Source organism: Saccostrea cucullata, unplaced genomic scaffold, assembly GCF_032062105.1.
Source record: "Saccostrea cucullata isolate Sc308-1 unplaced genomic scaffold, CSIRO_AGI_Scuc_v1 ctg13203, whole genome shotgun sequence".
NCBI classification, from domain to species: Eukaryota; Metazoa; Mollusca; class Bivalvia; order Ostreida; family Ostreidae; genus Saccostrea; species Saccostrea cuccullata.
In genome coordinates, this window is record NW_026924703.1 from 10,442 (window position 1) to 24,025 (window position 13,584).

Sequence of the window (13,584 nt, forward strand, 5' to 3'; positions counted from 1 at the left end):
CGTAGAAAGTATACATTGTTCTCGTCTACCTAATTATGCTTTTTTAAAGTTCTGTTTCTTTTTTCCTAAGGCGAATTAAAATGCCTCCATAAACAGTTTAGTAAATTGCAATATATGAACAGAAGATAAACATATTCGTACTTTAATAAGTAATACAAGGAAATAAGTGTAATCGCTTTAAATCATTTGCTTTCAAACACGGAAATAATTGTTTATTTATCATTTTTTCTTCTGATATGACATGTTTATTCTGAAAGATTTCTTTTAAAAAACATTTACGAGAAGTATGGCAACTAGATTAGGTAAGTCTTGCTTAATATTATGGGCTTCTCTTTATGATCATCATCTGGTGTACATGTATAACTATGCTTTCAATTTTAAAAAGTCTTGATTTATTTTCTTAATTTGTTATTTTTTCACTTCTGTGGCCACCCCTTCGTATCTCAAAGATATTGTTCAGAATGTGTATTTTCTATGATTACGATTAAAAACTTTACATGTTGATGATTTTAATGGAATCAAATCATAATAATATTGCGCCTTTGCATATTTTCAATTTAAAAATAAATATTTTTTTACTATAATTTCATGCAATTTTACGATATCATGTTATGAAAATTTAAACAGTTACGCACATCAAGGTAAATGTTCCGTCATTGTCATGCAATCTCTTATACAGTAATATACAAAAAATACATGACATGCTATTCTTGGAGACCCGAAATAAGTTTCAGATAAAAAAGTAAGATAAGATGAGAATAAATGCATTATATTCTAAAGAATCTTTGAAAGAATCATTAAATTTTATTCACTGGTATAGTAAGAGTTGCGGATAAGAGATGGGTGTACTTAGTTTTATAGAAAGAATGGCAGTGTCCATGTTTTGCTCTGAGAATCCCAAAAAAATTGACCGATCATATACTAATTATAGTAGGTGCACAGTCATGGCAATATGTAAAAAAAAAAAAAAAAAAAATTCTTCGAAATGGTCATTAAATTTCAATAAGTGGTATAAGGGGAATAGTAGATAAGAGATAGGTAACACAAAGCTTAACAGATGGATTATGGTTATACAGAAAGACGGACATACCGATCATTATATTCCTCCCCACTTTTCGAGCAGGGTTATAAAAAGACAAATTATACCTAAGTTTAACATTTATATTAGTGAGGTAGAGACAATTTACAGTTCTTTACTATTATTAAATGTTTTGCTATATTTTTAGCCAAAGGAAAAGATAAACACTTTATTTTTATCTTTAAACTGATTAAAAGTTAATTACATGCATGTAACATTGATCGATTTTCCGATACAAACTGCATTACATAACAATGTTCCGCTTTTTATTATGATTTGACATTACAATATTAATACGATGTGACAATTGAGAAAGCTTTAATGCAAATCAACTGAAAATTTGTAAATGAAAATAATTATTTTTCACGCTGTTATAAAAAATTGATAAAATCTCTAAATCTATATATTATTTTTTTAAATTTTGGAATAGGATGGATAACCTCAGCGATCCTCTTAGTCCTCTGTAAATATTTACTTTCACAGAAACATACAACAGATTTCCACTATCAATGTTCTGGTGAGTAATTATGTTTGAAATATCCATACACATCAAACCACATGTTTATCCCTTACTACATTGATTTTAAAATTCTTAATTTGATTTTATAGAGTGTACATGCTTACTGGATTCATCTGTTTGCAAAAACTGTACATACACGGATGTAGAAGGTATTGTTTTCATAGTTTATGAAAATTAATGCTACTTTTTTTGTGGAACATAAAGAAATATGTGATACATATCAGTAAATAAATCAATAGATAATTTTAATATGCTGTATTAATTGATTGTATATTGTTAACGTTATTGATTGTATATTGTTAACGTTTAAGATTCCTCTATTCCTAAGTCGATACGATATTTCCTGGAGAGCTTGGGATAAAACATACCACAGAGCCTAACACATCTGTTTCATACTTGGATATTTTACTTGAAAAAGACGTTAATGGTACAATGTAATCTAACAACCAAGCTATATGATACACGTGATGACTTTAACGTTTCTATCGTCAACCTCCCTTACTTATGCAGCAATATACCTTCATCGCCTCCATACGGAGTGTATATATCTCAGTTGATTCGATACGCAAGAGCATGTTCTACGTATGAACAATTTCTAAAACGAGGTAAATTATGAACAAGCAAGTTGATGAAACAAGAATATCAGCAGTCTCGTTTAAAGTCATCATTTCGTACGTTCTATGGTCGATACAATGATCTTGTCAGCATATTCAATTTATCATTGAGTCAAATACTGATTGACGTTTTTCATAGTAATTGTTAGTCCATTATTTATAAATTGAATTGACGACGGATTTTCCGTTATTTCCCGATCATGACAAGGAACACACGGCGGGTGTGACCGGTCAGCGGGTTCACTCCTCCATGGCACCTGATCCCACCTCTGATGTTTCGGAGGTCCATGTTTGCTCTGCTCCTATTTTGTATTGTTTTATGGACTTTGATATTGAATACGGTACGTTATCTCCATACCCTTCTAGAGAATTTTTCACTTCAGATGGACACGCCACCACTTGACGGTCGCCGAAGAGCTGCAAATTTTGTCCTATACTCGGCACTCAAGGCCATGAAGCAGGGGGATCTTTATCGTGCTAGCACTTACTTTGACACGGAACTTTGGTTTATACGGTCGTATCCGGAGGACTTGTCTAAACGTCCCGCAGAGGGATACGCGACTTAAGGATCAACTCCATACTTCGCGACTCCATAGCAGGCGTTTTAACCACTGCCCACGCAGACGACTGCTGTATTGAAAGAAGAATACTTTAAATGTGGTTATATGATTGATGGATTGTATGTTGTTTAACTTAAAGGGCTTCAAATGTAGATCTTTACTTGGCAGTCAGGGCAATAAAGCTGTAAGGATCTTTATCGAGCTTACGACTTCCGTGACATTGGGCCTTTGGCAAATCTGAAAGAAAACGATACTTTCACGTCAAAGTGAGGAGCACTTGACTAAGAAACAGTAGCTTACTATTTTTATTGACTAAGGTCAATCGCGTCTAGGAATCGAACCCATGACCTTCCGATCATGGAGTGAGCGCTCAAACGACTGACTTACCGTGTCCTGCAAAACATCAGAGATGGAATCAGGTGCCGTAGAGCTCGATTGTTCTTCCAAAATACTATAAAATGAGCCTTACAAACAATGACTATGTAGTTACGTGCTTTGTCAGCAGGGACCAGATCGTATTGATCATGTTATCTATCTAATTCTGGATTATTGCATACAGAAGAATAGAATGTTTTCATTTTGCCCCTTAATCTATCAATACCCGATTTTAACATGGAACTGATACATTTAATTGTCAAAAATCTTTGATTTCATATCTGGCCCATCGTCCGACCTAATCTGCAATAAAATCCATAATATTTAGGAAATTCCGACGCCCATTGAAAGATCAGGGTTTCCTATATTTTCAAAACAAGTGATCTGAGGTCTTCACTATCAACTATATTTACGTCACCTATAATAACGTGTCCAGCAGGACTACTTGTATAATTATGGAGGAGAAAAACATAAACAAGATAGAGGATTATGTTTCAGATATTCGATATCCAGACCATGTAAAGTTTCATTTTATCATTGAATAGGGAAGAATACAACCTGAAAAAAAAATTTTCTTTAAATGTTTTTGTTATAATAGTTTTATGTTAAAATACATGATATTTATGATTTTTGATTATTTGATTGTTTTTCTCTTTCTGATTTTAAATGAAGATAAAATACTTTAATATTATACTTTTATGTAAAAAATATAAATCTGATTCGTCGAGAAACATTTTTTTTTTAAAATTCCTAGTTGTATAATAAAGCCGCGCCATCTAGCGTAGCAACAGTCTTCATTGCTTGACGAAAATTTATATCTACTACAAATTGACTCTAGAAATTAACACAGAATTTATGCACATGTAATAAACTGAAATGCAGTGGTATAAAACATTCATAATATAATAAATATCCCATGTATTTGAGTGTAACATCGAGGGGATAACATTTACAATGCCAAACTCAACCACATGCAATATTTTAATATTTACATTTCGTTTATTTGTCTTTACACATGTAACATTCCTTACAAATTAGAATTTTGCTCATTTCCTCTTTAACTTCCGTACTATGGATGAGCATGAATATCTCAATTCTAACGTCATAATAAAGTACCTGACGTCCAAACTATAAGGCAAACTGTTTTGCCTTAAAAAACCAAAATTGCTCATTTTCTCATCCTTAAGTGACCTTTACACCGAAAAGTTATCCAACAAGTTCAAATATTTATCATGCCTTAGATTTGCAAGAATATCGACCATACATATTTTTTTTTCAAAATGAGTTAAGATGGTCGATATTAAGTAAACACACTTGAAAAGAAATTTTATTTTTCAAAGTGAGTTGATTAGGTCCCAAATTTAACGCACTTTGAAGTTTTTTTTTCAAAGTGCGTATTTTTTTAAAGTTCGTTGTAACAAGGCATGAAGTGTCGTAGTTCATGTCCTCATAAATCTTCAAAAATTAAAATCATTTCTTTAATTGATTATTCATCGTCATCAGTAAAGTTTTCAATATATTGTCACTTCAAGTACTGTTTGTATTCTGTATTATAAAGTTGTAACTGATCACAATCGCGCAAATAACTCTCATGGTAGCTCAGTCAATGGAGTTTTTGCTCCATGTTTGGAAGGTCCTGTGTTCGAATCTTGGCCGCGACAGATCTAGGTCAATATAAAATGGGTAGCAACTGTTCCTTGTTCATGTACTCAGCACTTTGTTGTTAAAGTAGGGGGTTCTTCGGATGACACCATAAAAAACTGAAGTCCCGTGGCACGATTTCTCATTAAATTGCTCATTTGCCCTGAGTGTCTAGTGAGGGTCAAAATTTGAAGCTATTCACTCTTTAATAATAGTGAATTTTCTGTACGAATGAAAAACTCTCCTATGTGGCGTAAAACAACATACAATCAATCAATAGAAAAAACATCGATGACAGAGGATGCTTATGCTCTTGGTGTGTAATATTATGTTTTTGGGTTCTGTAGCTAAAAAAGATGTTTTTACAGATAATAACATATCTTGGAAAAGAACATTGACTGAAAGCAGGAAATGTTATTTTTAATCTTTCAATATTTAAGGACATATGATACAAACAAACTTTTGTCAAATAATTTGAAAATAACGACTTGAGTCATGTTTTAATGAACAAAATGAACAAGTTTTACCGCGTAGTTTTTAAAATTTTAATAAAATTTTCCCAAAAATAGAATTTGAAGAGAAAAATAATTGTATAGATTAATAAGAGAGGTTTCAGAGAGGTAGAGTTTTGAACATTATAAAAGGTTTACAGTTTCTTTATACTCTAAAAATATATTATTTGCATCATTTTCAATGAAATTAGGCCACAAAATATATACCAATCCAGGCATCCATTTTTTGTTTGTATCATCTGTCCTTAATTATAGTGTCATTTGACTCATTACCATTGTTTTTGTTTTCAATTGGTCATGTAAATTCCTTAATTTTAATCATTGTTAAATCTGTCTTTTGTGAAACTTTGCTTGGATCACTTGCCACAACTTTTGTTTTCTTTTGTATTCGTTGAAGTGAACAGTACTAGTAAAAACGTGAAAGGTAATTGTTTTTCATATTTTACTATTTACAATCGTAACTATGCAGAAATAATAGGAACATTTAATATGGGAAACTGATAAAGGAAGTAAAAGCAAACCGGAACCCCAAAAAATGAAAATATAGCATAAATTGATATTATTTGCTTTCGTCCGGTACATGTATATAAATACAGGTAAGACTGGAATTTGTATACTTCGTATTCTCTATTTCAATATTTTTGTACCCAGGCTTGAAAAGCGGGAGGGTAAATAGTAATTGGGATGCCTGTCTGTCCGTCTGTTAGGCTTTGGGATACACATCTTTTATCTGCAACTTTACTGAATACCACTGAAAAAAATTTGATGAAACTTTTGCAGAATTTTTATTACATAATGCCATTGTGCACCTTTTTATTTTAGTTTGATATTTAGGGTTTCCCATAACAAGATATGGACACTGACATGATATTCTAACCTTTGACGTGAGGTGCTTCAGGGTTCTCCACAAGGGGTTTTACCATGGAGGTGCGCCATGGTTAAATTTGTGTGCGCCATGGTTAAATTTGCTGCGCCATGGTTAAAATCCGCGCCCGCCATGGTTAAATTTTAGAATTTAAAACTTGCATTTTCAGAGATGACACCTGCAATTTACTATCTGAGTAGTTAATTGTGTTTATACAACATGGTGTGAAGCCCCCCAAGCGCATGGGGACAGGTAATAGTGCTAATTACCCACGGTCGATCAGCTGCGAATGTGCCATGAAGCGTGAGAATTCATGAATTGAAGGTCGGTCGGCCAGCTGTTTTAACAGTATGAGTAGTTATCTACTATATAAACTACTGTTAACGGGGCTCTGTATTTTTGTATTACACGTTATTTTGTTGAATTCTAACTGTTTTCAGTTCAATACATAATAATTATAAAAGATTTACAAGAATTCAGAGACATAGTAACGATGTCTCGTAGTAGACACGCATCCGAGCCAGGGCAGTCGAAACTAATTAGTTTTTTTTTTAACGTCGGCAATCTTGATGATATTAGCCCCAAAATACTCTGTAAAAAATTCATATTCCTCTGTATTTAATCAATTTCCCATGCTATGTTTTTATTATCGTTTTCGATAAAATGTGCATAGAACCTAAGTGTCAATCGCCGTCTTATTTTTAGAGTTACTTTCCGTTGTTATGAGACGTCGCGTGGCGCTATTTTTAGCACTGGGGCACGTGGAGAAGTAAACAAAACTTGGTGAAAAACGCATTATCTTATTCTAGAAAAATAGAATGCTTAGAAAAAAAGGACACTTATCCAATTGTTCCTTTGTGTGTTTACTTAAAAAATACTATCCATTCATCAGTTTTAGTCATATTTAAACAACAGGCTACAACAATTCTTACAATTATTAATTTCTGAATGATATTGCCTGGTAATGTATCAACATTTTTTTAATTCCTTCGGAAGATTACTACAGTTTTGGGCAAATTCTGGTACATTTGTGAGGTAAAATACAGGATAAATCCTTTTCAATTTTAATTCTTATATTTTTAACTTTAAACAGAGTTACATGTAGTTATTCCATTGTTTTGTGTTGCAATGATAAAATTTACAAAGTGTAAAACCAGTCATTGATTAATGAAGATTAGGAAGTCTAACGCGCATTCGTGTTTTCGGTCACATTTTGTCTTCACGCAGCTTCCTCCATGGTTAAATTTTCAAATGTGGAGAATCCTGGTGCTTTCTAAATAACATGATGCACCACGAGTTATTCCTCTTGACACCTTACCGTATAGAGATTTTTGGGTTTCCAAAAGCAAAACATGGAAACTGTCATAATATTCATACGGGAAGCGGGGAGTATAATTTAGTGATTTCATTGCTCACAGTACCTTTATTTTTTCCTCTACGCGCAATATATTAAAAACGAACATCGCTTATTATTAAAATGAATGCTTTTCATAAATAATGCAAAACATTTAACAAGGATTGATAGCACATAAATTTATCTGCTTGCGTCGCAAATGACGTTACATATTTTCTTAAGGTAGATCGCGGGTTTGCTGACGTCACAATAGGATTTGACGTAAAAAGCTTACCGCGTTCAGATAAGCAAGGAAAATATCTTCAGCAGTATGCAGTAAAAAGTGACATAAAATGTAAAGCTTGCTTAGAGTATTTAAATATTTGTCGTATGTAATTGAAAATAACTGATGTTTAGATCAAGGCGGTCTTTTATATTATAAGTAGTTTTTAACGCTGCTATCTTATGTGTGTACGTACCTTTCTAAAATACCATTACCTAATTTGTTGCTACAAAACAAAAACAGATCCACCGCCGGCATGTCTGACCTGCAGTTTAGTATTTTTGTTCACTTTTATGAATTTTGTTTTGTTTGTTTAATTTAGCCTACATACTAATCTACTTTTTGTTTCTTTTAAAACAACAATCATCTCTAGATAAATCAATATGCAAAGTATCCATTTTCTTCGTGATGATGTACACCTTTTACGATATTACGATTGGTAGTATTTTTATGTGCAACAATATTGTTTGCCGTAAGTACAAGTATAACATTTTCAAAACGAGAAAGAAATGGACAATATATGATACGTAAATATGAACTTTCATTTGTACACGAAATTTCTCTTACTGATGCTTTTTTTGGAGGGGGGTGGGCAGTAAACTATATAATAATCAACAGGAGAGACGTTATTGATTTAGGTAACATCGCCAAATAAAATATCACAAATTAAATATTACAAATAAAATATCTTGACAAGCAAAAGAAAAAAAATGGAGGGGGTAACAGGCGTTTTCACTGAGGGGGCTCGAGCATATACATTTAGTAGTAAATGTTTTATATATATAATATTGTAACCTGTTTTCTATAGTAAACTGTATGCTATCTATAGTATTCTATATATCGGCAAAATAATAAGATATGGCCTATACGGCAATTTGGAATGAAAACTGAAGTCTGTTAATTCAGTGATAGACAAAATCAATTCATTCTATGATTGATTGATTGATTGATTTTATATTGTTTAATGCGGAGTCGGCAATATTTCAGCCAAATTTCGGCGGAATTCATTCTATGAAGTATAAATGTATACAATGTAGGCCGTAAAGCTATTTTAATTCAGCTGCACTATTTCCGCTTTAAAAGCTGGTACATTTTATCAATAAATGAAAATGATACACAACATATATGTTTGAAAATGTGCTTATATCCGGTAGGCCTAACGTGTTTTGTCCCCTTTCATCTACTTACATTTGTTATAATTTTTCCGTACTCCTGCCCTGTTTAATGAGAAAAAAAACCCACATGGCATTAAAATTGTGACACGCTGTTGGTAAACAATGGCAATGATTATACTGAAAAAAATTGAATTCACGGATTGCATATTTTATTTTGAGTGAATTGTTGATTAAATCAATTTTTTTTTTTGTAATTCAGACATACGAAAACAATGACGTCGCAATAACGTTATATAACGTCGTGAAGAAAATATCATACTTCTGATCAAAAATTGTAAAACTTTAAAGTTTTTTTGCAAGAAATTGAGCGAGAACACATATTAATTAGATCGATTCTAAATTAACTTCTCATTCATTGTATCGAGTAATATAAAATTCGTCTGCTTCGTTTTTATGTTATGACCATGATTTTGAAATGCGTATACCGGCTGAAAAGGCGCATTTTACTATATATTTCATTGAAAAAGCGTCACCTGTTCTCATCAACATTAGTGCATTTGAATTACGATTACCATTTAACCACTCAGACGAATCTAAAAAAAATTCAGAAGGAAAATTTTAAAACGAGAGGTGTAAGCTGACAAATTTTAAGCCTATGTTTTCAGGCAAACAGTAAACCCGCGATCTACCTTAAAGATATTATCAGCTACCCTTTTTTCACAAGCTAAACAGCGCCGACATCTTGATTTTTAAGTCGGTCACATCAACTTGTATTATTGTCTGAGAGAGGGAGAGAGAAGACAACGATAATCAGGAATAAAGTACGCTGATCTTAAAAAAGAACTGCGCACTACATAAAATAATGACACGTCTCTCTAACAGAAAATAAAACATAAAATCTCATAACTTGTGTATAAATTTGTGTATTTATGCATACATAATGTATATCCATTTGACATTTCTCGTGTATATTGATTAAAAGTGTCCTAATGAGTAGTGGATATTTTAGAACGCAATGATCTTTATTTTTTACTCTAGTCAATTTGTCCATTAATTTAATTGACAACCTTCATAAGTCGTTTACCATATCCATTTTATTCTTTGTTTTCTTACTCTTTCAGAAAAAATACGTTCCATAAATGAAAATGAGTAGTGAAATATGAAAATTTATAACTTATAAATACTGTAAACCAACTTTTATTCGCTTGCAAGATTCGAGAAAGTCCCGTCATCGCGAATATTTCTCGGCGCGAACCGGTCTCTAAAGTATTTGAGCCTCATAACAATAGATCCAAAATAGGCCTGATCGCGAAAATTAATCGTTGCGAACTAGTAAATCCCCGGTAAATCGTGAAATAAAGTCGTCGCGAATAAAAGCTGGTTTACAGTATTCAGGAATATATAATATTAATGATATCTGTTTAATTAATTGTCTTCATTATTTTCCTTTTTGAAAAAAAAGGGGAAATTTTGAAAAAAAAATTGTTTAAAAATAATATTTTTATATATATCTGCTTTCTCAGATCCATCTTATTTCCAAAGTCTTTTGGTTGGAGTGATAATTTGCGGGATATTGGTCATAATCTTGACAGGAATTGTTATTTTCTTAGTGATCCACATCTTCAGATTGAAAAGGTAAAAGTTGGCTCGGTATGTTGATCCGTATTAGCTATAAATTGACTTAATTCATGAGTAATAATGTTAACATTAAAACATATTATGTAAACTGTTTGATTCAACGTATTAAATATTCTATCTCTATTTAACAGAAGACATTGTTATGATGAAAGAGAAGGCATTCAGAATGCAGAATCTGTCTCTTCAGCGAGTCCAAATACAGACTATATCATTCCGATTCAAGCACAAGATGATATTCAGCCTGAACAGCATTACAGAGAACTCTCTTCTGTTAACATGGTTAATGAGTACGTAGAAATTGTGCAATGAAAACGTCATTAAGAACCGAAAAAGACATATTGAAGAAACAAATTGCACATGAGAGATATCTTCAATGTATCCTGATACATAATCTAGAACGACAACTGAACAAAATGGCTTTTACAGAAGACTGTGAATGGGAGACTTCTTCATGACATATATATAAGATCACATTACTATATTATAAAGTAGAGGAGTAAAATGTGTGGATAAAATATTAAAATACTAGCTAGTAGACATTAAATGTGCAACACTCTATATTTCTCGACATATTTTAAATAATAAATTAACCCTAACTTTCGTGTGAAAAAATCTGCATTCAAATCAACACATATATACATATTATCTTATTTTCCAGCTACATTATAAAACATTTCTTTTTAAAAATGTTTACATAAAAATTTATATGCATCAAATACATCACAAGGTAAAGACAGGCACCATCTTGGATAATTTGAAAAATGTCTCCTGAAACTAAACGACCTGTGTTATAGAGTTCGATCCATCAATGTCTCAGATTATGACTCATCTAACCAAAACCTCACATTGTATTTCCAATAAAATATACCTCCTTATTCTAGTTCTCTATATGTAGTTCGTGTTTGCATTGCTCCTGTTTTGTATTGTTTTATGGACTTTTGATCTTGAATACAATTAGTTATCTCCATATGTTTCATTTATTAAAATGCGAAAAGGTGGTTGAAGTTAAAATAAGTTTGTAATTAGGAATGCCTTACATTAATATGTTTCGTTTACACATATAAAAGGCTCAGGCATTTTGCGTTTAACATCCTTTTTGATAAAAAAAAATGCTTAAAGTTAAAAGATTAAACGTCTCACGAAAAATAATAAAATATTTCTGAGGTAGTGGGGAATATACTTTTATCATGAAAATACAAATAGCTTTACATTTTTGTATAATATAACGTGAAATTATTTATATAATTTTTGATTTGTTAAAACTTGCAAAAAATCTTGTTTAAAAAATTGAGTGACTCTTATTTAAACGTAGAAATCATAAATAAAAACTAAAGTTTCCAATTCCAAGTTGGGAATATGTGACAGGAATCATGTATATGGGAACATTTCGCCCATTTTATTTTCATACCTTTCGCCCCTATTAATAGGTGGGTGAATTCAACGATCACCGTATATTTCCTTTTGCAGAATTGTATTTGGGTGAATTTAAACAGGGTAAAGTTGTTTTAAAGTACAAAAGGGCGAAAATTACCTGTATACACTAGATATATATTTTCTGGTATCATTTATTTAAATTGACTAATTTCTTGATGTTCCATATTTTTAGTATTTCAAGCTATCTCAAATATCAATATTTGGTATATTGTCTGCCAAAGTGCCACTGCAATTAGTCGAAGTGTGTGTGTAAATGTTTGGTCAATAATTGTATCTTTTAAAATTTATTTTTTTGCATAGACGTTAGTGATGATTTAAATGCCAAATTCATAGTTAACAAATTGAACAAATAGTGCATATTTTATAAGAACTTGGGTCAACAGAACCCTCTCCAAAAATAACACCTGATCAATTTTGTCAAAAAGATCTCGTCCCCACATTTTGTCTTTTTTTTTTTTTGGAAAGCGATATCACAGATTTATGTGAATTTATGTGAAAACTTTTCGTAATTAAAATACAAAACTTGTACATGTACATATGTACCATGTGTACACCCTTTTGAATTTTTTTTGACTCGCGCCTCAACTGGACTTGCGACACCAAAGATTAAATTTTCACCATTACTGTTATTGTATTGCACTAGGTTTGCGCATCAATTACATATTTATCTTTAAAAAAAACATTGTGTGTTTTAAATGGATTGCCATCAATGAAGTTAACAGAACCCATGACAGTCTGTAAGTATGTTTAATACAAGTTTAGGTATAAATTTGGGAAAGATTATCTGAAATGCAAACGAATAGGTTGTATTTTTAAAAGGGTAAAAGATCGTCGAGTAATACTTACAAGCTCTACATTAAAGCATGTCCCTAAGGGTAAATCTAGAAATGTAAATGAAAATTTTGTTTCCTGTATTATTATGAATCTAATTGTATAAGGGTTATGTACACATATGGAGGCCATGGGTACGTAAATGTTATACCCCTAAAACTTGAACAAAGTTCTCAATATGACCAGCTGCAAATATATAAAAGATGTGCATTTAATAATTAACAGGCGTCTCCATATGAGTGAAAATCTATCGAGAGAGACAATCAGTCAATCTAATAAAACAATTTCTTGACGTTTCTTTCATAATTTTTGGTCTGAACACCCTCAAAGAATGAAAAATGAAAATATTCAAAAAATAAACACTATTACACTTGTTGGAAAAATGATTATAAGAAAACTTCTCATAAAACTACTAAGAAAAAAAATGCGTTTCTTTCCAAATTCCTCTCCATGTACAGCTTTGGCCCTGGGTTTCACTAATTATTATATTAATATATAATATTTGGATCACAGATACACTATACAATGATACATAATTGTGCTTATCTGTTTTTATTATTATTATTCATTTTTATAGGTCACCACCAAACATGCCTCAAAACATGACCAGGCTTCTGTGTAGAATGAAAGAAGGTTCTGGGAAACATGTTTTTGTACAAAAATATTTTGGTACCCGTTTTGCTCCTAGGGCAATGTTTAAAACTCCAAAACTTTATTTTACACACTCCAAAAGGTTAATTGGATAACATTTAGAATAAAAGAGGAAGAAGAAAAAGAAAGTTTGA

General features: G+C 31.7%; 1 protein-coding gene across 1 annotated transcript; it reads left to right on the top strand.

Annotated features, from left to right (window-relative positions):
* Nucleotides 1-239: 239 nt before the first annotated feature.
* Nucleotides 240-11,508, top strand: LOC134267073 (uncharacterized). The gene is made up of 6 exons (XM_062749290.1): nt 240-302; nt 1,509-1,595; nt 1,688-1,747; nt 5,157-5,201; nt 10,420-10,531; nt 10,666-11,508. Exons 1-6 carry the CDS (start codon nt 287-289, stop codon nt 10,841-10,843), a joined length of 498 nt encoding a protein of 165 aa, XP_062605274.1. The 5' UTR covers nt 240-286; the 3' UTR covers nt 10,844-11,508.
* The last annotated feature ends 2,076 nt before the right edge of the window (nt 11,509-13,584 follow it).

What these genes read in the sequence shown, in the direction of transcription:
- LOC134267073 (XM_062749290.1), top strand. An exon ending in TTTCCACTATCAATGTTCTG is followed by an intron (nt 1,596 to 1,687) that starts GTGAGTAATTAT and finishes TTGATTTTATAG; the next exon opens with AGTGTACATGCTTACTGGAT. An exon ending in TACATACACGGATGTAGAAG is followed by an intron (nt 1,748 to 5,156) that starts GTATTGTTTTCA and finishes ATGTTTTTACAG; the next exon opens with ATAATAACATATCTTGGAAA.